This window comes from Dendrobates tinctorius, unplaced genomic scaffold, assembly GCF_039654945.1.
Source record: "Dendrobates tinctorius isolate UK_male_01 unplaced genomic scaffold, ASM3965494v1 ptg000047l, whole genome shotgun sequence".
NCBI classification, from domain to species: Eukaryota; Metazoa; Chordata; class Amphibia; order Anura; family Dendrobatidae; genus Dendrobates; species Dendrobates tinctorius.
This window is the reverse complement of record NW_027361715.1, coordinates 2,422,983-2,450,142: the sequence shown is the minus strand read 5'-3', so window position 1 is coordinate 2,450,142 and position 27,160 is coordinate 2,422,983. Positions and strand designations below refer to the sequence as shown.

The 27,160-nt window shown below is 47.0% G+C and overlaps 1 protein-coding gene across 2 annotated transcripts; it reads right to left on the bottom strand.

The window, feature by feature from the left end:
* Nucleotides 1–447: 447 nt before the first annotated feature.
* HEATR3 (HEAT repeat containing 3) lies at nt 448–25,299 on the bottom strand. 2 transcript variants are annotated; one of them, XM_073576168.1, is made up of 15 exons: nt 25,137–25,299; nt 23,962–24,134; nt 22,342–22,429; nt 21,354–21,466; nt 20,673–20,782; nt 20,448–20,588; nt 19,840–20,108; nt 19,348–19,438; nt 17,736–17,890; nt 16,511–16,593; nt 15,768–15,904; nt 14,595–14,683; nt 14,035–14,178; nt 6,745–6,921; nt 448–1,626 (listed from the first exon to the last, which is right to left on the bottom strand). In XM_073576168.1, exons 1-15 carry the CDS (start codon nt 25,263–25,265, stop codon nt 1,504–1,506), a joined length of 2,022 nt encoding a protein of 673 aa, XP_073432269.1. In that variant the 5' UTR covers nt 25,266–25,299; the 3' UTR covers nt 448–1,503. The 2 variants fall into 2 exon arrangements, with proteins under 2 accessions (XP_073432269.1, XP_073432270.1); XM_073576169.1 differs by lacking the exon at nt 25,137–25,299 and adding an exon at nt 24,831–24,945.
* Between the last annotated feature and the right edge of the window lie 1,861 nt (nt 25,300–27,160).

Sequence of the window (27,160 nt, the reverse complement as noted above, 5' to 3'; positions counted from 1 at the left end):
TGCGGATTGCTGTGCGGAAATTTTCCACGTGGAATCTGCATCTTTTGACAGAATCCGTAGGTCAAAATCTGCGCGTTTTTCCTGCGGATTGGCCAGCGTTTTTACACCTGCGGATTCCTATAATGGAATGGGTGTAAAAACACTGCGGAATCCGCACAAAGAATTGACATGCTGCAGAAAATAAACCGGTGTTTCCGCGCGGATTTTTGCGCAGCGTTTTTTTTCCCCCATAGAATATTATACTGTAAATCCCTAGCCAATCTGCAGCGGGATCCGCAACGTGTGCACATACCCAAATGAATTCTTAGGGTAAAATTTTCATAGACAAAAGATTTCAGTCTAATCAGATGAAGGTTCAGTTATTTTGGCGCAGTCACAGATTATCCAAATTTGGGCTGATGGATTAAAAAAAAATAAATCTAAGAATAAAAGAAGAACGGACCAAACTTTAGCTGCAAACTTTATTAGTAGATCAGCCACATTTCCAGATGCAGGTACACTAAGGGCGACACCGCTTGTTAGTTTCATACGCAATGCCGTTCTTACTCGTGACCTGCGCCGGCGAGACAAAACCCACGGATTAGGCCACGTTCACACAGTCAGTATCTCACCTCAGTATTATAGCTATACGAGAGCTCGTTTTTTGCAGGTAGAGTTGTTTGACACCATTAATGTACTGAAATACGGGAACTAAACACAATTCACTCATTGTTTTTGGCGTTTTTGCTTTTACTGAGCTAACTGCACAATAATAGTGACCTGGCAGTGATTCTACTGGTCACCATGATTACAGAAACACCAAACATAAGATTCATCTACATTTCTTTTAGCAATTAAAAATAATTTAGAACTTTGCATTAAAAAATATCCGTTTGTGTTGCCATTTTCTGAGACACACAACTTATCGTTCTGTTGCTGGAGCCTTATTTAAGGCATGATGAGCTGTTTTATTGTATTTCTGGGGGGTACATACATTTTGATCACTTTTTATGCATTTTTTGGGGATGGATATATGTGGTGATAGTAACTATCCCCTCGGGTCCCGCAGCTCCGCTCACACCTGAGAAAGGCCACTACCAGTATCTGGAGCTGTGGTGTGCCGGGTCTGGACCCAGTGTACGTCCTGTGGATCTTGGTGGAGGCTGATCAGTAGCTGTGCCAGGTGTCGGCGCCCACCAATCTAATACCGATTACTTATCCAAACGATAGGCCATCAATATCACAGTCCTTGGATAACAACTTTAAAAGACAGTTTTCAGGCCGCAACATGAAAAGAACAAATCAGTCCAAGAGGACCGAACTTTTGACAGGTTTTTCAATACAGGACATCGGCTGGAAACTTATTTTTTGGCCTCAGTTGTAAACTTTACATTCAGTTTTTGGACCGATCTACAGATCACAATTCTAGAAAGTAAAGAAAAGAAATGTCCAGACCGTTCCGGCCTTCTGTGTGCAATCGGCTTTTTAATTGTACAAAAACAGCTTACATTCTTCATTTTAATGTCAGTTTCTATGTTTTTTCTCTACAGTTTCCAGGTAAGATATAAATCGCCTGAGATTGGTCCTCACATTATCCAGGACACATAGCTGGTCGGTGCTGCATTTCTCTCGACCTTCTTTACGAATCTGTTACACACAAAATAAGTGAAGAAAAAAAAAAAAATACAAGAAATCAGTTCTGGCTCTACTGCAGGAGTGATGTGCAGGAGTGATGGGCATTGTTACCAGTTAGGTATCCACAGTGAGGACTCATGCAGACGTCCGTGCAAACCGGTCTGGGCACGGACCCCAAAGCGTAGGCTGGTGACGGATCCTCCAACCCCAGCGTCACAGCCTCGTAAGAAGCCGTGAGGAGAGCTGCTGCCAGTCCATCCTTTGTGGGCCGTGCTCAGACGTCTACGAGCCCTTATAACCACAAAACATTAAAGTATCTCCACACTATTGTTTTATGTGCACTGACGTACCCTGTACATAAGAGTTGTGAGCCCCCCCACTGACCATTCAAAACAGATGTGGCCTGATAGCCTATTGACCCCGTACACTACTCTGTGCATGCTTTGACAGAAGCAGAAGAACATAAAGGGTGACAAATCATTTTTGTAACTTGACATTATTTACATTCTTCTCAACATTTGGGGAAAATTGGCAAACCCCCTTTAACCGGGTATTCTCCAGTTTGGAACTGATGCCCATCCACAGGACAGAGGATAACGTCCAGATTGCTTTGTGTCCGAACGCTAGGACACGCACCGATCCAGAGAATCGGGGCTCTGAAGAGACCTGTGTGAATGGAGGGCTGGTCGATCACACACACATCCACTTCTATCTCCCATGGTCCTATTATGAATGAATTGGATAGGCAGTGCACATGTTCGACCAACACTCCATTCACAAAATCGTTGTGGTTTTCGGGATCGTTGGGGGTTCCACTTTTTGGACCGTCAGTGATCACTAAGTTGTCCTCTAACCAATGGATGGGGAATTGTTGTGAGTACATTTTCCCCTTCATTACTGAGGCCCGAGGAACTCCCTCTTCTGGTAAAGAAAGGTAGTGAGCCTGATTATCAAACACCTGAGGCTGATGATGATGATGACTGGCTGAGTGGAGTTACTGACTGTATATAAGGCTGCCGACGCCCTTCTGCCCTGCGGGTGATTTCTCTGTGGGATCCTTGGAGACCAGTCTGAATTCCTGCTCCTCCAAAGCTAAGTTTGCTGCTCGGCCTTTTGCTTTTGTGCTTTGACTTTGTTTTTGCTTTGTTTTTCTGGATTTCTGCCATTCCCTGCTGGGGTGTGCTGAATTCATTTAGCTCTGTCTTCTGAAAATACCTGAGTGCTGATTCAGTTTTTGAAGCCTAGCTGCTTCAGGGCCTTTTTCATATCAGCTGGTTGGCTTATGTCTTTGATAGGGTTTTGGCAGATTGCAGACAGCAGCCTTCCTATCCTTTCCTATCTAGGTAGTTTTGGGGCCCCGTCTTTGCTCAGTCTATCTTTCTGTCTGTGTAAGTATTTTCATCTTGCTTCACCGTCATTATATGTTGGGGGCTGCCTATTGCTTTGGGGTCTGCTCTGGGGCAGTTTAGATTTCCCCTTTCTTTCTATAGGCCTATGTATTCCTCCGGCTGTGATCGAGGGGTTTAGGGCATCGTAGGAACCCCCCACGGCTACTGCTAGTTGTGTTGATAGGTTCAGGGGTCTGCAATCTGATAGTTGCCAACTTCTCTGGTTTTCTGGACTTAGCTTGTATTTCTGCTTTTGCCTCCTACGGTGACTCATTCATAACAGGGAATAACTGAATAAATCCCAAACTGGATTTGACCCTTTTAAAAAGGTATTGTGAGGCAGTTAGAATAATCATATACAAGGATGCGTACAGAGGCATACTGAACCCACTGGAGAGCCTTGTAATTGATGCCACAGTTGTGGCTACAATGCAGATTAAAAAGAAAGTGGATTTGGTCACACTATTTGACCAAGTCAGATTTAGGAAACCCTTATAACCTCAAAAAAACTGCTCCTGATGAAGCCAGTTGCTCTGGCGTAACGCGTCGGGCGTTTCCTCTGCCCCTGCCTCACCACTTCTCACTCTTACCTCCACTGGTTACTGGATTAGGGCTTTACCTGCCAGCATTATTTTGCTCTTAACAGGTTGTATAGAGGGGGCCATTGGCAATTGGGACCCTTGATTTTTGGCCTGTTTATACTGCATTAGCAGTCCTTAACCCTATCAACCCCTATGCTCATATTTGTGCATATACACCGTTTATTTGTTAGGTGTTTTTGTGCTAATTTGAGCAGGTTTTTTGTTCTAACATTTTGTTAGATTAACTAGGTAGTTTGCATCCATTAATATATAAGGTGGAAGGTGGAGTATATGTTTTTCATTACCTGTTGATAAGATTTTATATACTTATACCAGGTGCTTTGTTAGCACATTTGCAAATAATAGTATCATGAAGGGTTTGTGCAGGGGTTATTGTGTTAAATGAACGCGATTGTGCGGTTTTAATTGTTTTTATAATTGCACTGCATGTTGTTTGTTTTGGATGATTAATAAAAAGTTTACTATCTTGTATTTTGTTATACCTTATTGGTGATCCCTCCACTTTACATGCCTCTTTTCTGGTTTATGAGATTTAGGAAACCCTGACATGGGCTTTTATTTTTTTTTTGAGGGATCTGTAGGATGGTAGTGGGATTGATCCCTCCCTCCCTCCTCTCCTCCAGGTTGCCACTGATGCACCCACGAGTGATACGGCGGTGCAGTAGCCCACGGCAACGGTTTGATACAAACGTCCCGGCTGCGAATCGGAGGCTAATGTTTGCATTTATTTTTAGAGTTTTGAAAATAAAGATGTTAAAAGTGGAACTTTCTCGGGTCGCTGCCCCATTGCTGCACGGACACAAAAGCCACTGCCTTACAGTATAAAAAAAAAAAAAAATTCTAGATTAATCATGTTATAGCTAGAGTTGAGCGAAACAGGTCGGCCAGATTCATAAGTCGCCGACTTATGGCAAAGCCGTGTTTCGCCGATCGAAATCCGACCACAGCGTGCGGTCGGCAAAACGAGCGCCAAAGTTGGGTTTCCCAGAATGCCTGCACGTGACTTTTTTCAGCCACTGAGCAAGGACGTACACTGTGGGCAACGAGATGAAGGGAGAGAGGGAGAGAGAGAGATTTTGCGCACTTTAAAAAAGCGGTCCGGCATGTAGGTGTATTTACTGTCCTCCACTTCCTGCCGACTTTGCTTCCCCATTGACTTGCATTGGGTTTCATGTTTCAGTCGGACCTTCGACTTTTCCCTATAATCGGCCGATTTCGTTCGACTCGACTTTTGAGAAAGTCGGGTTTCATGAAACCCGACTCGACCCTAAAAAAGGAAAAGTTGCTCATCTCTAGTTATAGCCCATTAACTAATGTTAATATGTGGCAGTCTGTATTCAGAGACCCCCATCAATCACTCCAATTAAATGGCAGATTCACCTAGCTCATCATCAGTAAGAAACTGAGCAATTCTGCCCTTTGGTTTGAGCGCCCACTGAGGGTAGCAAAAAAAGCGTGCAAAGATGTTCTTGTGCCAATTTATGGTGCACTATTCCTCCAATACCGGTGGAGGCCACATAGTGTCCAAAGCGACTCCGTTGGTTTCATTTAAAGGGAATCTATCACCCTTTTTTTCAGCTGCCGGCATTGACATCAGGGGCTTATCTACAGCATTCTGTAATGCTGTAGATAAGCCCCCGATGTAACCCGAAAGAGAAGAAAAACCATGTTAGATTATACTCACTGGAGTGGGCGGTCCGGTCCGATGGGTGTCGCGGTCTGGTCCGACGCCTCCCACTTCATACGATGACGTCCTCTTCTTCCCGTCCTGTAATGGCTCCGGAGCAGGCGCACTGCAGTGTGCAGGCACCAGACCTCTCCCGGCGCCTGCGCAATGCAGGACTCTGTTCTGCCCTCAAGAGGGCAGAGCAGTGCGCCTGCGCCATTACAGGACGGGAAGAAGAGGACGTCATCGTATGAAGATGGGAGGCGTCGGACTGCGACACCCATCGGACCGGACCGCCTGGGTGAGTATAATCTAACGTGTCTTTCTTATCTTTCTGGTTACATCAGGGCCTTATCTACAGCATTACAGAATGCTGTAGATAAGCCCCTGATGTCAATGCCGGCAGCTGATGGGCCAAAAAAAGGGTGACAGATTCCCTTTAACTGACTAGCTCTGTCCAAGAATCTTGCTTGGGGGGGGGGGGGGATTGCGATGAACAGTCAGTGCTCAGCGGAGAGCACTGCACTAGTGTAAACAGAGCCTCAGTCTGGCATACTGATGGTCAGGTGCATCGTACAAATGGTCCATCGTTTTCCACTGCAGATTTTAATGCAGCTTTTCACCCTATTCATTGCTATGGGTGAAACCCATAATGAATATCCAGACTGCAGGGCAAGGTCTGTTCTGCTGCTGATGGAGATTCTGCAGTTCTGGTCTCCGGTGTATAAGACATAGCTGAACTAGAGCGGGTGCAAAGAAGAGCGACCAAGGTTATTAGAGAACTGGGTGGTCTGCAATACCAAGACAGGTTATTACACTAGGGGTTATTTAGTTTGGAAAATCGAAGGCTTAGGGGTGATCTTATTACACTGTATAAATATATGCAGGGACAGTACAAAGACCTTTCTATTGATCTTTTTACTCTTAGACCTGTGACGGGGACAAGGGGGCCTCCTCTACGTCTGGAGGAAAGAAGGTTTAAGCATACTCACAGACGCAGATTCTTTACTGTAAGAGCAGTGAGACTATGGAACTCTCTGCCATATGATGTTGTAATGAGTGATTCCCTATTAAAATTTAAGAAGGGACTGGATGCCTTTCTTGAAAAGTATAATATTACAGGGTATATACACTAGTTTCCTTAATATTGCGTTGATCCAGGGAGCTAGTCTGATTGCTGTATGTGGAGTCGGGAAGGAATTTTTTTCCTCAATGTGAAGCTTACGGTTTGCCACATGGGGTTTCTTTGCCTTCCTCTGGATCAACATGTTAGGGCAGGTTAGGATAGGATATGGGATGAACTACATGGACTTAAAGTCTCCCTTCAACCTTAATAACTATGTTACTATCCGCCTGGTGTAAGCCATACAGAAAGTACAAGATAATAAATGCGGAGACCTGTCTGCGTCTCACAGGTTCATGCCTGGCAGACAATACAAGTCCCTGTACATACACATTTATCTGAAGCTCGTACCTTTGATTTGAAAGCTGGTTGGATTTTTTTAAGAGCTTGGAGTAACTTTATCTCCACCGCAGCTTTCTCAGACTCATCACCATCTGCAAAGACATCGAAGATTGCGTCCAGAGCTCCTCCAGATACTACCAAGGAAAAATCATTTGTTGCAACTCCAAGGAGAAAGTTTCCAATCAGCTGGAAAAAAAAAAAAGGAGATTTTTGTGTACTCACCGTAAAATCTCTCTCTTAACCTCTAATTGGGGGACACAGAACCATGGGTGTTATGCTGCTGTCCACTAGGAGGCGACACTATGCATAATCTGAAAAAGATTAACTATGGCTCCTCCTCTGCAGTATACACCCCTGGACGGCGTCAGCCTTCACCAGTTTTGTGCAAAAGCATTAGGAGGAACATAACAGAAACAACATAACCATGCTTGTAAGAAGGCCACTTTGTACGAGCTCAAAGAACAATACGAGAACTCAACCGTATCAACGGCCCATAAGGGCAACAGGGTGGGAGCTGTGTCCCCCAATTAGAGGCTAAGAGAAAGAGATTTTACGGTGAGTACACAAAAATCTCCTTTACTCTGTAGCCTCATTGGGGGACACAGAACCATGGGATGTCCCAAAGCAGTCCCTGGGTGGGAAGCAATGGACGAATATTGTGCCGACAGGTCCCTAAACTAGGGGCACTGCCACCTGCAGAACCCGTCTGCCCAGACTCGCGTCCGCTGAGGACTGGGTGTTATGAATGAGTGACTGGAGGAGAAAAAAACAAAAATACAAGCTAAGTCCAGAAAACCGGAGAGGTTGGTAGCTAGCGGATTGCAGACCCCTGATCCTATTCACAACAACTAACAGTAGCCGTGGGGTGTTCCTACGGTGGTCCTAGACACCTCGTTCACAGCCGGAGAACTAAATAAACCTAAAGAAAGGGGAAATCTAAACTGCCCCAGAGCAGACCCCAAAGCAATAGACAGCCCCCAACATGTATTGACGGTGAAAACAGATGAAAACACAAACACAGACAGAAAGACAGGCTGAGCAAACGATGGGGCCCTCACTAACTAGATAGGACAGGAAAGAAAAGCAACTGTCTGCAATCACACAAAAACCCTGCCAAAAATAATGTCCAACACATCTGATAGACTTCAAAATCACTATATCAGCACTCAGGTATATTCTGAAAACAGAGCAAAGAGATCAACTGATCAGAGAGACAAAAATGGAGTTCAGCCAGTCCCAACCAGGGCTGGCTGAACAAAAACACTAAGTAAACCAGACAAAATCTCATGGAACAATAGCAGAGCAAAAACTTAGCTTTAGTAGACAGGACTAAACTGGAAGCCAGAGCTCAGAGCAGAAAGGATCACCAGCAACCCAGCAGGGCGTCGGCGGCCTTATATCCACTCAGAGATTCCGGATGTCCAATCACAGTCCACCTGTTCAGATGACAGGTTTTTCCCATCCAAATCAATTTCACTACCTCCTTTCACCAGCAGAGGGAGTTCATCGGACATCAAAAGGTGAAGGAGAAAATGAGCTCATAACAACTGGGTATGGACTCTGTAGAGTTTTGTAAACGTGTGCAGGCTAGTCCAAGTGGCCGCCTTACACACTTGTTGTGCCGAAGCCTGGTGCCGAATAGCCCAGGAGGCCCCTACCGCCCGCATAGAGTGTGCCGTGATACCGGCCGGAAGAGGAGAATTGTTAAGGCGGTAAGCCTCCTGTATGGTGGACTTGATCCACCTGGCAAGGATGGCTTTGGAAGTTGGCAGACCCTTGCGAACGCCTTCCGGAAGAAGGAAAAGGGAATCAGACTTCCGGAAGGGTGCAGTCCTAGACACGTATATACGCAATGCCCTGACGAGGTCAAGCGTATGCAGAGCCTTGTCCACTCTATGAACCGGACCCGGCAAAGGGATGGCAGTGAAATTTCCTCATTGAGGTGGAAGTTGGACACAACCTTCGGAAGGAAGGATGGGACTGTACAGAGAACCACTTTGTCCTGGTGAAAAAGCCAGGAAGGGCCGTCTGCAGGAGAGTGCGGACACCCTGCATAGCGAGGTGATTGCCACCAGAAAGACCACCTTCTGTGATAGAAGGCAGAGTGGGACTTCCTTAACAGGTTCGAAAGGTGGTGCCTGCAATGCTGTCAGGACCAGGTTGAGGTCCCACGTTTCCAGTGGACTTCTGTAGGGAGGAACAAATCGGGAAACCCCCTGGAGAAAAGTCCTTACTTGTGGCTTGTTAGCAATACGTCTCTGAAAAAGTACTGAGAGCGCTGACACCTGGCTCTTAAGCGAGCCCAGGGATAGCCTAGCGTCCAGACCCGATTGGAGAAAGCCAAGTACTTTTGGGAGGGAATAAGGGAGCGGGATCTGGCCGCGATATTCGCACCAGGTAAAGAAAGCTTTCCTGGTAAGGTAATAAATCTTGGCGGAGGCTGGCTTCCGTGCCCTGATCATGGTTCTAATGACGTCCGGTTAGAGCCCTGCCTGGGTTAGAACCCAGGTCTCAAGGGCCACGCCGTCAAATTGACAGCCCCTGAGTTCTGGTGTTAGAACGGGCTTTGTGACAGAAGATCGGGACGGTCGGGGAGACGCCAGTGGACGTCTGCTGCAAGTTGTACGATGTCGGCGTACGATGTCGGCGTACCATGTACGTCTGGACCAGTCTGGCGCGATTAGGATGGTTGGAACTCCCTCTTGTTTGATTTTCCTCACGACTCTGGATATCATGGGGGAGAGGTGGAAAAAAGTACAGAAGCTGGAACTGAGTCCAGTCCTGAACCAGTGCATCTGCTCCGAGCGACAGCGGGTCGCGTGTCCTGGCCATGAAATTGGAGACCTTGGCATGGAGATGGGATGCCATTAGGTCCACGTCCGGGGTCCCCCAGCGATGGCAGATCTGGCGGAAAATTTAGGGATGGAGAGACCACTCCAAGTCCATTCCTTGTCTGTTGAGGTAGTCGGCTTCCAAGTTGTCCACACCCGGAATGTGGACTGCAGAGAGTACCGACCTCGTGTCTTCCGCCCAGTGGAGGATATGTGCCACTTCTCTCATCGCCTGGGTACTGCAGGTCCCGCCTTGGTGGTTCACATATGCCACCGCCGTGGCATTGTCTGACTGTACTCTGATATGAGAGGCTGCCAGTAAGTGACGAAAGGCTCTCAATGCCAGGAAGATGGCCCGAATTTCCAGGATGTTGATGGGCATGTTCGCTTCCACTGGTGACCACTTGCCCTGTGCTCTGTGATGTAGGTGCACCGCACCCCAACCTGTCAGGCTCGCGTCGGTGGTCAGAACCTTCCATTGATCTGAGAGAAAGGATTTTCCCGTTACCAGTGAGGTTGGCTTGAGCCACCAGTGCAGGGACCTCCTGGTTGCTGATGTTAGCCGGAACTCCCTGTCGAGGGAGAAAGGATTCCTGTCCCAGAACTTGAGGATGGCTAGTTGAAGAGGCCTGAGGTGAAACTGGGCAAATGGTACCGCCTCCATTGCCGCTGCCATCCTGCCGAGGACTCTCATGGCAAACCGGAGAGATCGGGGGGGAATTGCAGAGGAGTATGCGAACTCCTAGACGGAGAGCCAGTGCTTTGTCCCTGGGAAGGAGCACCAGACCCCTGGAGGTGTCGAATAGCATCACCAGGAAGGTCAGAGACTGACTCGGGGAAGTCGATGACTTTTGAAGGTTGACTAACCAGCCCAGGTGACTCAGAGTGTCGATTACGATTGAGACGCTGACCTCGCAGTCCTTGAAGGTGGAAGCCTTGATGAGAAGGTCGTCCAGGTATTGAATGACTACTATGCCTCTGGAGTGCAGAACGTCCATGGTGGCAGCCATGATCTTGGTAAACGTTCTGGGAGCTGTGGCGAGTCCGAACGGAAGAGCCACGAACTGGTAGTGGTCCTGGTTGATTGTAAACCTGAGAAATCTCTGATGGGCGGGAGCAATCGGTATATGCAGGTTTGCGTCTTGTAGGTCTATGGAGGCGAGATATTCTCCCTGCTCCATGGACGCAATGATGGACCGAAGGGACTCCATGCGAAAATGACGAACCCGTACAGACTTGTTGAGTTGTTTTAGGTCCAGTATGGGCCGGACACTGCCTCCTTTCTTGGGGACTACGAACAGATTGGAGTAGAACCCTTGAAAGCGCCCGGCCGCGGGAACCGTTACTATGACTCCTGCTTGAAGGAGGGAGGAAACTGCCTGGTGGAAGGCACGAGCCTTGCTATCCCCGCTACACCTCTTGTGGAATCCAGAGCTGCATGAAGCATGTAATCTGCTACCACTGATATTTGGACCGCTTGGTCAGACAGCTCAGGATTTGAAGATTGGAGGCCAGTCTGCAATTTTCTGGTCCAAGCCAGAATGGCCTTGGCCGCCCAGACTGAAGCGAACACGGGAGCCAGAGAAGCCCCTGCCGCTTCGAAAATTGAACGAGCCATGCGTTCTACCTGCCAGTCTGCTGCGTCCCTGAGGGTTGAGCTATCTGGCAGTGAAAGAAGGGTCTGTGCTGCTAGTCTAGAGACTGGGGGGTCCACTTCGGGTGAATCTGTCCACTCCTTGGGGTCCTTCTGTGGGAAGGGGTACCTTGCCTCCAAATATTTGCGGTTGGCAAATTTCTTCTCAGGCTGTGAAAACTGCTTAGTAAGGATCGCCTGGAATTCCGGGTGATTAGAGAAGACCTTAGGTGGTTTCAGAACACTTTCAAAGCAAATCTTGTGTTCTGAGGCTTCCGGGGGTGGATCAGAAATGTCCAGCACCCGATGGATGGAAGAGATTACGTCCTCAACTAGCGCTGTATTGCTAGGAGGACCAGGGACCGGAGACCTCTCTTCGTTTCTTTGTCTGAGTCGGAGTCACAGATGCCTTCCGAATCCTGCGTATCGCTAAGGTGTTCCCTGGTGGGCGAACTGGGGCGGAGGTCTTCTGTGGAGATCTGCGTTGCCTGTCTCTGTTAGGGGACGGTCTAGGTGACCTGGAACTACGGTGTCTCTCCCTAGAGGGGGATGACAGTGTGCTATGGGATGACGCAGATGAACACGACCTGTGGGTCCGCTTACGTCTGGGAGTGCCGGAAACGGCATGTCCCTGAGTGGAGCTGTCCCTTTGCTGGGTAACGCTCATAGCCGAGACATGACCCTGCAGAACCTGGAGCAATGTGGAGGTTAGGTTATCTATGGACTGCGTCATACACTGCGACATCTGGGTAGCCCATTCCGGCGTGGTAGCAGACGCTGAAACATTGGTAGGAGCCTCTTGGGGTTCTGACCCAGTATTTTGGATACAATCCCGGCAGTGCGGGTACGTACTGCCACTTGGGGAGAGTGGTTTTGCAGACTGTGCAGAATGCATAAAAACAGTCCTGCCTGGTTCTCTTCCTTGAGCCCGGCATAGTGCACAGAGTGCAGAAGGGCTGGCTATGCAGAGGAAACCTATAGGAGAGCCTTACAGGGAATATGGAATCACAGCCGAGTAAAAAACCCAGCTGTGATCTTACCCCACCAGTGTGCTCCTAGGTCCAGCGCCGAAGATCCACAGTCCTGTGTCCCCCCCCCCCCCGCAGACTGGCTGGCGTGATGCTGCTGAATGCAGTGCCTGCAGCAGAAATGGCCGCCGAAAAAAAACGAGGAAGGAGAAGGGGGGGGCGGAGAGCTGAAAAGGGCGCGCAGAGTTGTGTAAAAACGCGCCCTTTCTGTCTCGATCCGCCCCTTCTATGACACTGTAGTGTCATATTTGTCATCCGGGGGTGCGGGCCGGGGGGGCGGAGAAGAGGCGGCGACTTCAGCTAGGCCAAACCCGCGGCCTAAATTAGATGCCGATGCCCAGAAAGGGCTCCAGGCCGGCGCGGAAGTCCGGGAGGGGTTCGAAACTGAACCGGACCCCCCCCCGGATTGAAAAGCCAGGATAGCGGTGGGGCTATAATCGGGAGGGGGGCTGTGAGAAGCCCCTCTGAGGCACCATAGATCTGGTGCTGCTGCAGAGACAGGGGCGCAGGGATCCCCTGTCTCCATTGTGCCATGCCTGCCTGCTCTCCCCCCTGGCCCCGACAGGAGACCGCAGTTGGACTGGGGTCCCTGGTTACTCTGAGCTGCAGAGTGCCATGGTACAAACCCTACCTGAGGGGTCTCAACCTAATACCCCCAGAGGGGGATTAGGGAGGGTGCTGCTGTCACCATCAGGGGGCTTTATCCTCGCCTCGACCTCAACCCAAGACCAAAAGGAATTGGGGAAGGAGGGGGGTCTCGACTTCAAACCAGCACCCGCAGGACTGGGGAAGGAGCGACATGGGGAACAGCCATCTCAACTTCAACCGGGCACCCCATGATAGGGGACTGAGGAAGGAGCCATGCCGGGAGTCTCACAGGAGACCCTCTTTTCTTCATCTGTAATCCGGATTTTTTAGGTGTGCCTCCTTGCGACACTAAGCAAAAACTGGTGAAGGCCGACACCGTTCAGGGGTGTATACTGCAGAGGAGGAGCCATAGTTAATCTTTTTCAGATTATGCATAGCGTCGCCTCCTAGTGGACAGCAGCATAACACCCATGGTTCTGTGACCCCAATGAGGCGACAGAGTAATCTACAGTATATAAATTAATTTTATTTGGCCATTAAGTCTACATTTATAAAAGTTCAGAAATCCCTTATATGTGGACCAAGACAGGGCAGTAAATCACAGACGTGCCAACAGAGGAGTTCCTGCAACATTAGGAGCTACATGTCATTTCCACAGGTGTTAATATGGCAGACTGACTGTAGATGTTGATCATGTTAGAAGTCTACCAATGCACAAAAGATGGCTGCAGTGTTGGACACGGGAACATCAGGTGTCATCATTACTGACACTTCTAAGAAAACGGATTTTATTGCACTACCATAAATGAATGAAGGCTCATGCAAATGGCGGTATTATGGGTCTGCTCAATATAGGGTCTGCCACAAGGAGTCCTTATGAAACATGCATATGAGCGGATGACTTTCTCTGCCTCCTAATTCCCCCAGCCCCACTGTGACCTGAACTAGCAGCAGGATGTAAGCCATTGGTGCTGTTAGTTTAGTTCAAGGGATCAGACCAGAAATTGCAAAAACAATATGTGCAAGAAAAGAAGTCTGCAAGATAGTCACTGTAATAGATCTGACCAGGTTTGCCATGAGGCAAGTTGAAAACAACATCATTACAGTGCAAAAAAAAAAAAAAAAAGCGAGAAGAAAAAAAAAAAAAAAAAACCACTGATACCGTGTAGTAATTAACGTGCAGTAACACAATAACAAAAGTTTTGAAGTTGTATTGTACCTTCAGTGTGTCAGCCGTGTTGTCGCCCTTCGCCAGCACACTGCCGGTGACGCCGATAATACTGACTGCGTTCACCCTGGTACTGGCGTTACTGCTCTGCACACAAGTGTTAGCGAAGCTCATCACCTGCTCCGGGGTCATACACTGCAAGAAGCAGAGCATTCCGAAATTAGAAGGGAGAAGATTAAAGGGGTTGTCATGACAGGTCATCAATATCAGACCGGTAGGGGTCTGACAAGCCCACCCCCCACCAACTATCTGTTGTTAGCTCATCAAATCAGCCCCTATTCAGATAAGTGGCAGCTGATGTGTAATGCTTCACAGTGGATGCCACGCATTAAACAGAGCTGCGCCATTAAAACGTCAGTGTTTAAATCCAGCCACAGGAGCAGACAACTGCTGATCGGTCAGGGGGGTCAGGTGTCAGACATCTAGTGATCTGATAATGATGACCTAGCCAAACAACAGATCATCAATATTACAAACCACGACAACCACTGGAAACGTTTCTATTTTGTCTAATGCCCGTTTTTCATCAGTTTGGTAGATCAGATTAATACCTGCGGTATTCCCTTGGATGCCATTGTCTGGAGTAATGCCCGCACGGCGCTGGACGCAGCCTCTAAAAATTCTTCCTGTTTTGGGCCATCTGATGAAACAGACATGCAGAAAATGAATGAACAACAGCAATAAAGGCTGACATATGGCGGAGTCTTACTGCAATGAGCATAAGTGGACAGAAGTGGCGCTATTTCTGGTGAGGAAGGGGAATAAAGATTTGTTTTCTGTTCCCAAACACCACGAGTTATACATTGGTCACCACAACTTGTATTTCTTGTTAGCTGCGTTCAATCACGGCACGGCCATGACAAGCAGACAATCCATATAACCCCCCTCTTGATCTGCAGTGCATAGATACAGCCCTGGGATGGAGCTGCCTCCAAAGACAAGCCCACCCTTTGGCGATATGTCAGCTGTATGATACAGTCCATTCCCTGCTGCAATGGTCAGGACCAGAAGCAAGTAGTGGCCGTTTAACCCCTTAGATGTGTGTGTATATATCTTAATGACCAGAAATAAGGAGGGAATTCAACCCATAATTATCCCCATATTGCAAGAAGCTAATAGACTTCCTTGGCGAATGTGGGCCTTCTAAAGACTCTCAAGTCTGCCATGTTTGCAATATTTCTAGGATCACGTCTTGACCTAGGGATGCTGGATGCTGGCTAGGCAATAACTTACTGATCGGTGGCGGTCTGACCACTAGGACTATTACAAAACGGAGCAGATCAGACGCCTGGAAGATGCCTCATTCATTCTCTATGTGGGTGGTGGAAAAAGTGTACAAAGCCCCTTCTGGAAATGAATGGTGCAATGGTTGAGCTCCGTTCTAAAGGGGGGTATAAGCGCTGATCGGTGCGGGTCCCACCCACCAGAAAGTTATCCTGTTCTGTAGATACGTGATAACTCGTTTTCATTGAACAACCCCTTTAAAAGTGGGTTATCCAAGAGAAGAAAAACATGGCTTCCTTCTTCCATAAAGAGTGTCACACCTGTCTACAGTCTATGTTTGGTAGTGCAGCTCTGCACTATTCACTTCAATGGAACTGAGCTGCAATATCACACGCTACTGGTAGACAGGTATCATTGTTTTTGGGCAAAGTCTGCCATGTTTTTATCATCCCAAGTAACCGCTTTAAGCTATCGCACCTTTACAAAGATTCTTAACAAACCTGTCTGAGTGAAGACCAATTGTGAAAGATGCTGAGTGAGCTCCTGGAGTGCGGACGCTCCTCCTAAACACTCAGAGTCCACCATAGACAAGATGTTGTGCAGACACGTCAGGGCTCTGTGCTGGACGGTGGACATCCTAGATACAGAGAAGACACTATTACTCATATGGAAAATACTGCAGGACTAAATGTTTTGTTCCATCAGTTACACTCCAGCTAAACATTAAAATATGGTGGAATCAGCCCCCGATGCGTACCCGTCCTGTGTCTACATAAGGAGTAATACTACTTCTGCCCTTTATATGACTCGCATCCGCTATAGCTCTGTTGTCACTGAGCTGAAGGCAAGCTGCGGAGATCATTCCCATACACAGCACCCACAGACATGAGGGAGCTCTGGTCTCCTGCGTCTATAAAGCTACCACTATATGTGCATATTCACACACAGCAGCTTAGTCTCACTCCGCTCCATAGACCTCAGTCAGCTGCAGCCTGATGCCTCAGGGTCAGTCCCTCTTGTTTTGACCACGACCAATTTTAGCTGGTTTTCAGAGTGACTCATAAGGTGGCTCACAAGTGGAGAAACACAGATTTCTCTGATATTACATATTACAAAAGATTCCAGTCTGCACTATCGATTAAAGGAAAGTTTGTTGAAATGACACTTTAGTAGCCATTACAGTAAAGACAACCGATATTTTCATCGAAACTAATACTTTTTCCAAACAAAATTACTTTATTACTTTGCAATTAATGGTTTCCATGCGGCGTGGCGTCTACATAGTTGTATAGCAGCAGCATCTGGAAAACGAGTTTTTTCAAGCACCTAATAGGGCACAAAAAAGAAAATATGTATAGATCTTAAGCCATTTTATTATTGGTGCATAACAACATATTACCAGCTCATTAAAATTAAGGGAAAAATAAGAAAAAAAGCTAGAATAGATAAAATATCAAATGAAAGTGATATTACAGTCACCGTACAAGGCATGTTCTGGCCCCATAGGGCTGAAGGTGCTTTCACATTGCGCTCTTGCCCACGTTCTGTGATCCTGTTGGGGCTTACTGCCGAACCCCGTGCAAAACGGAATTCGGACATATGCAGTGAGGGGGCTATGGACTATAATGGTGCCGACATAGCCATCGTGTGCGCTGTTCTCCATCATTTCTGGGCATGCATGCCTACTGGAGTAGTAAACTACGCCTGAGTTTCCACCTCCAGTAGATTTAGGCTAGTTTCACACTAGCGCTTTTGAGCGCAGCGATGGCCTGCGCACGGCCGCCGCTAAGCCCCGCCCCCTGCCGCGCCTCCGCCGGTAGCTCCGCCTACCGGCGCATGACGCTGCATGCGTCCCCTATCTTTATCACTGGGGGCGCAGGCCGTCCGCAGTATGCGTTTGGCAGCGCATGCGCCTTTTTGACGGTGCGCCGAGCGAAACCAAACTGCAGTAGGTTGCGTTTGGCGCAGGTCGGCGCACCGTCAAAAGGACGCATGCGCCGCCAAACGCATACTGCGCACGGCCTGCGCCCCCAGTGATAAAGATAGGGGACGCAGGACGCATGCAGCGCCGGTAGGCGGAGCTACCGGTGGAGGCGCGGCAGGGGCGGGGCTTAGCGGTGGCCGTGCGCAGGCCGTCGCTGCGCTCAAAAGCGCTAGTGTGAAACTAGCCTACAAGCCCTAAAAATGATCACATTGGAGCACGTTAACTCTGTTGGCGCATATGACCAAATCCCGTTTTGTGTGTGTGTGTGTGTGTGTGTGTGTGTGTGTGTGTGTGTGTGTGTGTGTGTGTGTGTGTGTGTGTGTGTGTGTGTTCATACGCAAACCCCTGAAGAGATCAAAAAACGTAGACAAAAGCGCAGTGTGAGAGGAACCCAAGAGTTACGGCTGAGTAACACAGCTGGCTGGTTATGCCTCATGTGGGATCAGAGTGCTGGAGACAACATGTACACTATTTTAGCCGGCACCTTTTTGGGGATGGCGTGGTTCAGGAGAGCAGAGTGGACTTCAGCAGACAAGCACAGTGGTGACATAAGCTCGCCTCCGTCCGCTATTGATTTTTCTAGACCCAGTTCACTCTCGTCGCTGCTAGAAAGTTCCTCCCATTCATCATCAGACGGCTCTGGAAGATATGCATGTTGTCATTAGCGCACACCATAGTACAAATGAGGCACATTGATTGGCACGACCCAGGTCATAATCTATGACCGTCAGACAGGAACCCTGAGAACTGCCTTCTACCTCCCTTAGCTTTTCTTTTGATTAGCCGGCCTGGTGCGATGTCACATATACATCACCCCACAATGATAACATGGTGTCAGGCCAGCTAATCAGAAGAAGAGCCGTAGATGCCAGGAGGCAGCTCTCAGGGCTCTCGTCCATCTATGATCGAGCCGTTGATCCAGGTTCTGCCAATCACTTTGTAGAAACCCGGTCATCAAGAGGGAGCGATGTATGTCAATCTAGAAGGGAACTCCATTTACTTATTTCTAGAAGAACCCAATAAAAGCGTCAAAGCTTTACTGCAGGTTGGTTTTCAGTGAATGATGAGATCAGGAGAGAGAGAAGTGGATTGTAACTGGAGAAAGAAGCAGATTTTTCTGATAAGATAGATGATAATTTTTCTTATATTCACTTGGGCTATTGATTTATGCAAACTTTGCGGAAATGTCAATGACCATTTAATGTCTATACTATTACATCACAGCCTCCTAATATTTTGCACATTAGAATAACAGGGATCATATCTGGTTATATCTTGAAGGTGACATTTGTGACATCAAGGATGGACACCCTGAGGTCACCTACAGGTCTTCATGGCGCTTTCTCCTTGATCATCCTGCTGCCTATTCCCTCACATTTGCATTTTAGAAATACGAGCTGAAAACTCAACATTTAAAAAAAAAAAAGAAGAGGAAAAAATGAAAAAACCCTGTTCACTAATCTAACAATGGGCAGCCATTGTTTGTCTGCAGATTGCGAGCATTTCAGCATTTATGGTTTTGCATGTTCGTTCATTCTGTCCCTTTTTCTCCCTATTCTGTACACACTTTTGACCAAAGATAAAAATCTTATTAAGCTCGGTCCTTGGATGCTCTAAAGAATTCATAATCTTTATAATAGTGGCTAACCCTTTGTTTACTGGAGAAAAATATGCATTTTTAAGCCCTGATCACTGGGTTTTTGCCGGTAGCATTCATCTCGTTTGTGTGGATCATACTGAGGAGCAATTTATGTTCTTATGATTTTTGCAGCTCTATTTCAAGACAAGTGCAAGATTAAATGAGTAGGGTATATTAAAGAGATAAGTCAATAAAAAAAGGTATCAATTACTTGGGGTGATAATAAGGTTCTGAAAACCCACCAATCCAAAGAACAGGGCACTGTGGTACCACATCGGCACTGCGGTTCTGTTCATAGTCTATGGTTTGCTGGATTAAGCCAAGCTCTCCCATCCCCCACAATCCAATAGACATTGAACAGAGCAGTGGTCCCTATACTGGACTGATAATCCATTTATACAGGGCCGGTGGGGTCTCACAGGATCCAGAATTAAGCCCTTGTTCCTTATCCACTGACCATCACTACAGCACATGTTCACGATCATCTCCAGCGCAGATTTCTGAGCCACCAGTAGGAAAGACGCTTGCCTAAGTTCTTCATGTGACACCTTACAAAATAAAACAGAGTTGGTTGGGGAAAATAAGGCCTAGACGTACAGTAAATTTCACAAAAGTCCATTTTATAAATGGGACCTCCAGGATCTCCTTACATGTCTGCTATAGTAAAAACTGCATAAAAGTATTGTGCACAAGATCACAATTCTTAGATCTCTTCCTCCGGCATTCTTTCCGGAAATAAATGAATGAACTGACAACAGGGTGGAGATGTGACACTGTCCAAACAGGGCCGAAAGACCATGCGCCCCAGTTTGATAGGGTTTATGTTCACAAAATTGTCAGAAACCCCTTAAAACCTGAAAAAATGTCCTAGCAAAACCTAAAGGATTATACCAGACATTAATTATGGACAGGTCTCACACACCACGCAGGAACATGCAATGGAACTTACTGGGACCAAGTCTGAGAAACTATCCTGGTTCTGATCTCTGGCAGTCCCGTCTCCCATCCCTTCGTCTTCATTTGGAGAGGCTTCTTCAAGACTTGACGCAGCCTCTTCCAGGTCCACAGCCTTCAGGCGACTGGATTCTGCGTCTTTCATCTGTATAATAAACTGCCCCGCGTCCTGGGAGAGGACTTCTGCTAGGATCCTTAACATGGCATTGATGGAGTCGGCCTGGCTGCAAGAAGGTATCCGGTCTTTAATGTTCCATACGGTACCTGCAATACAGAACAGGTGATCGCTTGGGACAAAGAGTGCACGGGTCTCGGGTACAACCACTGCTCCATTCTAAGGGACTAAAGATAGCACTGTACTTCGTTATCTCCATTAGTTCCATTGACAATAAATTGAACAACACACATGCATGACTAACAGGGGACACAGGATTCCCAGCCTCCTGATCTAGCAAAGACCCCCAATGATCAGAAAACCCTTTAAAGCATCTATACATCGTAGAGGTGGGGGGTTACCTATGAGGGTCTCTCTAATAATCAGGGCAAGAATGGACATATATTGTACAGACCCAAGTTACATCGCCCTCCACCCCTTTTTCTAACCTGCAACTAATGTCTGCAAAAGTCTCATCTCCATGGTGGTGGCAGGAGTCATCAGCACGTTCTCCAACATCTGCAGAGCAGAAGCATGGAGAGAGGCCAGAAGCTCCGGATTATCTTCTGTGACGGTCTGCAGACAGTAAGCTGTGGAGGAACGTTTTCACAAAGACAAAAATCAATAAAAAAGACAAATGGTTCCCACAGACCTGAAAGGAGAACCGAACTCACCTGCCGACACCGACAGCTCCAAGTTGCTGGGGAACTTGCTTAAGCAGCGGATAACAATCTCCACACAGTTTTCTTTGTTAAAGATCGTCAAAGCCTTACTGTTACTTTCACTGGGACAGATATGGGGGAAATAAAAGAGCATTCAATTATTGATAGCGACAGTGCGGTCCGTTCAGAGGACATGGGACCGACGTTCAGCGCACGGTTTGGGTGTAGACAATCCATTGCATAATTCGTCTAGTAATTGTGATAAATCTCATCCACGTAGTGTGGGAAGAAAAATATTAAGCGGAATTTCACCTGTGGAGTGGTGTCAAATCTGCAGCAACTGAGTTTCTGCTGAGGATTCTGACTGCAGATTTGTCATACAGTCCGGGGTGTACCCGACTAACCCTAATGCACACAGTTACCAAATCTACGCTCCTCAACACACCAAAGACACAGGGTGGAATTCGAGAAATCACAGGCTGGATAGACACGTTATTGATAGACGTGCACGGACAAGTGCGAGTAAACTGCTGGAGATGGGCCCCACGTACCACGTATACGGGCTGGGTCACTAGTGATCTACTAGGCTCCCGCCGCTCCTCTCCGCCTGCACAGCGACGTGTTGGGGTCTGAGCTGCTACGTCACTACGATTATCACCATTCTACCAACGCTGAATAAACAGATCCACTCACCAGACGTTCCACAGAATATTCACAGCTTGGGTCGCAATATCTTCAACTTGGTTTTTGGTCGAGTCGTTACTATTTGTTGCCGGCTCCAAGTTTGCGTCTAAACCGATGGCACACTGCGCCAAAACATCAGACAGAAAGCAGCAGTGAGCCACCTCTTTACACTGTAACATTGGGCCTCACTAAGGGCTCATTCAGATGTCTGATTTTTCCACACATAAAAAATGGTCCAGGTTTCGGAAATGTTTTGGAGTTTGGTCAGTTTTTACCATTAGAGTTTCATAATTTTTTTTTTTTTGGATTACAAACCCCCCCCAAAAAAACCTGACGGAGGTTTCTCAACCTCTTCATAATAAACAGTCTGTGAGAAACGGACAGTACATGGATGGCATCAGAGTGTGGTCCGATTTATTTCATGGATCCATAGACTTGAATCGGCAAGTCTGATCCGAGATCAGGACCAAAACTGGATTAGCTTTTCCTGTGGACCACCCAATCTGCAAAACACATGGACAAATGAGCAGCCCCAAAGAATAAGTAGGTACGAATGCTATCCAAGGAAACCCCAGACAGAAGTCCTATGAGAAGAACTGACATCTGAATGAGACCCAACACGGGATAAGTAGCTGCAAGAGAGATGTCTGATAAGCAGAGCACTCAGAGGAGGAGACGGGAGCTGAGCCATCACTGCCATCAGCTGTACTCCAAATGAGTCCTAGTATCAGTGCAGCTAAAGGCAGGAGAATAGATGGGGAAAAGTCGGTGAGTGGAAGCCACTTACATGCATTTTTTTTTTTTTAACAAAACAAGTCCCCTAATTAGGTTATTTGCAAATTGTCACAGCTTTCCGAGCTGGAAAAAGTTTCAGTATATAGTATTAATATTATGTAAAAAAGTTAGTTATACTTCAAAATATAAACCAGAGCTGAGTGTTAGTGGCACTTTTCACCCATCATGATAATAAAACAACTTGCGTCACTAGAACACCTACCTCTCTCAGAAGGGCCACTAGTGGGGTCATGATGTCTCGGGTCACCATGTCATCGCAGACTTCAAACCCTCCACAGGTGCTCAGGTTCCTAATATCAGGAAACATAATAACAAGACGATAAGAAAAACAGCTCTATATGGCGATCTTGTAATATGGGTAAAGCATAACTGTGTCCCTCAAGGTCAGGTTGGGGTAATGGTCAGTTATACACAGGGTTGTGGAGTCGGTAAGCCAAACCTTCGACTCCACAGCACTGGTCACCACTGAGCATGTACATAAAGTGCAGCACAGATTCATCTCATCTATGACTCCACAGCACTGGTCACTACTGAGCATGTACATAAAGTGCAGCACAGATTCATCTCATCTATGACCCCACAGCACTGGTCACTACTGAGCATGTACATAAAGTGCAGCACAGATTCATCTCATCTATGACCCCACAGCACTGGTCACTACTGAGCATGTACATAAAGTGCAGCACAGATTCATCTCATCTATGACCCCACAGCACTGGTCACTACTGAGCATGTACATAAAGTGCAGCACAGATTCATCTCATCTATGACTCCACAGCACTGGTCACCACTGAGCATGTACATAAAGTGCAGCACAGATTCATCTCATCTATGACTCCACAGCACTGGTCACTACTGAGCATGTACATAAAGCACAGCACAGATTCATCTCATCTACAACTCCCCAGCACTGGTCACTACTGAGCATGTACATAAAGTGCAGCACAGATTCATCTCATCTACGACTCCACAGCACTGGTCACTACTGAGCATGTACATAAAGTGCAGCACAGATTCATCTCAGCTATGACTCCACAGCACTGGTCACTACTGAGCATGTACATAAATTGCAGCACAGATTCATCTCATCTATGACCCCACAGCACTGGTCACTATTGAGCATGTACATAAAGCAGCACAGATTCATCTCATCTATGACCCCACAGCACTGGTCACTACTGAGCATGTACATAAAGTGCAGCACAGATTCATCTCATCTACGACCCCACAGCACTGGTCACTACTGAGCATGTACATAAAGTGCAGCACAGATTCATCTCATCTACGACCCCACAGCACTGGTCACTACTGAGCATGTACATAAAGTGCAGCACAGATTCATCTCATCTATGACTCCACAGCACTGGTCACTACTGAGCATGTACATAAAGTGCAGCACAGATTCATCTCATCTACGACCCCACAGCACTGGTCACTACTGAGCATGTACATAAAGTGCAGCACAGATTCATCTCATCTACGACCCCACAGCACTGGTCACTACTGAGCATGTGCACAAAGTGCAGCACAGATTCATCTCATCTATGACCCCACAGCACTGGTCACTACTGAGCATGTGCACAAAGTGCAGCACAGATTCATCTCATCTATGACCCCACAGCACTGGTCACTATTGAGCATGTACATAAAGCAGCACAGATTCAATATTCATGTGATTTCTACCTAGGAAACCAGCAGGTTCTTGGTTCAGTATGAAGGGGGAGCAGCGTGGACAAAGGCCACTACATAGCAGTTTTTACAAAGAAAGCCCAGAAAGGAGCGGCCCCTTCTTCCTGCCAGTAACTCTGCACATAACTCTTACCGTAAAGCCCCAGCCGCCGTCTCACGCACAGACATGCACTTATCAAGTAAAAGCGGGCCGAGACATCGAACGGCATCTCTTTGGAGGAAAGCTGGGATGACTTGCTTCTGCTGGACAACCTTCGAGATGCTGGCACAAGCAAATTCTCGCACTTCAGGACTAGGGCTCTGCAACTGAACGTTCAGAAGAGTTACACAGGACAGCTAATTAGCGCTGGCTTCTCTCCCCCCCTCCTTCAGACAAATCAGACATTGGGAAGATATTCTGTAATGCTGTAGATAAGCCCTCAATGTAACCTGAAAGATAAGAAAAAACGAGTTATATTATACTCACCCCAGCGTTCGGCCTGGTCCGATGGGTGTAGTTGTCTGGCGCCTCCAATCTTCTAACGGTGACGTCCTCTTCTTTCCTTCCTGTCGCGGCGCAGGCGCATTGCTCTGCCCTGTTGAGAGCAGAGCAGAGTCCTGCAGTGCGCGGGCGCCGGGAGAGGTCAGAGAGGTCCGGCGCCTGCACACTGCAGTATTCTGCTCTGCCCTCAACAGGGCAGAGCAATGCGCCTGCGCCGCGACAGGAAGGAAAGGAGAGGATGGCAGCGTATGAAGATGGGAGGCGCCGGACTGCGACACCCATCGGACCGCCCACCTCGGTGAGTATAATATAACCTGTTTTTCTTCTCTTTCAGGTTACATTGGGGGCTTATCTACAGCATTACAGAATACTGTAGATAAGCCCCTGATGGCGGTGGCCGGCAGCTCACATTCGATAAAAGGGTGACAGATTCCCTTTAACACACACTTTTCTGGAGCATCAATAAAATACACATTGTATATAGTTAGTGCCCAATAATGCGCCCCGAAACAGGGCCTAACCGGATGAGACGGTGGCATGGGGCGCACAGTGGGGAGAAGGGCAGCTGGGGCCACAGACAAGGAGCCTGATAGCGCCCACATGGCAGAGCCCACCAGCTGCTGCCTCCCCATGTCACACCCTGGCAGCAGCTCTGCCCTCTAGTGGTTTTTTTCCCTTAAAACTTTATCTGTATATAACAAGACAAACACGTGTCCCTATAGACATGTATACAGGGGAGTGTGGGGCGCAGAGCACGGGGGCAGCGCCAGGTCTGCGGGCTCCGGCACACGGACGGCGGCTGACAGCTCGGTCTGGGCGCCGCTCACCTTCTGCAGCAGGTCCTCGGCATGGAAGGAGTCCGCGCTCTCCTCGTCCCCGGTTCCCGCCGCTGCTTTCACGGCTGCTGTAGGAGTGAAGCCTACCGGCTTGAACCTACGAGCCCGGCTCTTCCCCATGATCTTTCAACAAGGGGTTAATTCAATTAACTTTATTGACAAAGCACCACGATTCCTTTTTTTCCCCCCTTTCAACAAACTTTATTAACACCTACTTCCGCACACAACACACTTCACTGTGACTAACGCCACACGAGTTTTTCTTTGTTTTTCACCTTTTTTTTTTTTTTTATCTCTTGAGGACATGTTGTAATGTTGAATAAAATGTATACTGTATGTAGATTATTTTTATACTGACTTCTTTCTTTTTCACCGTGTAATTTGATCTTATTAAAGAAACCTGGCACCAAATGTTCTTATTGAAAAGCAACCATTATTATTTAATATCCTTCAGCTCCATCTTGAGCCATGGCGAGTTGATGGATGAATGATCTGTAGGAAGCTGGATCTTCTCCGCCGTTATCTTGATAGTATGAAGCCATTGGGTTGCTGGTCTTCTTCTTCCATGATGTCCTTCTCCAGTGATTGCTCTCCTCCTACGATGTGTCCAAAGTGGTAGCTTGGTGATCCTGCCTCCAGTGACATGTCTGGCTTGGGTTGATCTAATATATATATATATTCTTCTAGGCATCCGTGGTCTTGGGTAACATCAGTCTCCTTCACATGTCTTCTTTTTTATCATCCAGGTCTCGCATCCGTATGTTACCACATAAAGACCAGACTATGTATGAGCCGTGTCTTCATCACGAGTGGAATGTTCCTCGATTTGAAGACCTTATCTGGTGACTTCATTGTTGATTTGCCCATAGTAATTCTCCTACTGACGTCCGGTGTCGTCGCTGCATCTTGGGTGATCATTGATCTGAGCAGGTTGAAGCCGTCCATTTCCAATATGTCCTGGTCGTACCTGGCAGTAGTCAATATCTTTGGCCTTTGTATTGAGTAGCAGTCTCATGTTCGAGCTTTCCATCTTGACAGTCTATAATAAGTCCATTATTCCATGTACGCTTGTTGCCATCAATGTTGTATCGACTGGGGATTTAAGTTAGTTGATGATTCGTCCAGCAATTTGGATTCCTTCTTCTTTTTCCTCAAATCCAACTTTCCTGAAATTAGCTTCTGCATATAAATTGAAGAGAAATGGTGACAGGATGCAGCCTTGCCGTTTCGCCATGTTCCGTTCGGGCTTTTGCTTCTTGGTCGATGTAAAGGTTCTTATTAATATCAACAATCCATGCCGTCATGCCACACTGTTCAGAAACAAGATAATAAAAAAAAAAGTGCATCCTAAAATGATACCCATAAAATCTAAAAGGTGATAACTCTTTCCAGTGAAAAAAGTTGTCATCCATGATCCATCCATCCATAGGATAGGTGATAACTTACCAATGGGTGAGGAGCCAACTGCAGAAGAGCAAAATGGGGAATTGTATCCCTGCTACAAAATGGAAAGACAAATCAAGCGTCTGACCAACACTGCATTCTTTTCTTTTTTTTTACTCATATACTTTTGAACTGAGAGTTCAATAAAATAACAGATCAGATACCAAAAGGTATATTATGGATTAATGGTGTACATTCTTGTAAAGTCAACGTATTCAGGATACCTATATGCAATATAAATCCATAAATAACATCTATACAATTACAAAATCAATATTCTAATATCCCTATATCCCCAACATCTCACCAGAATCAGGGATCAGTACTTTGGAAACCTATCTGCTCAGCTCACTCTAGCAAGGTCTGAAGGCAAGTGGGACCTGAGGGTGTTAGAGGATTGATAGGTCCTAGGACATGACTACCACACTTTATACATTTTTGAGGATGATTTTTGTATATCAAACTTTCATATGGAATTCTCATATTAATTACATTCTTTCATTGAATAAAGGAAGGTGTTCTATTCCCCATCCAACTGAGAATTGAGTTTCTCGTAGAAAGATATTATTATG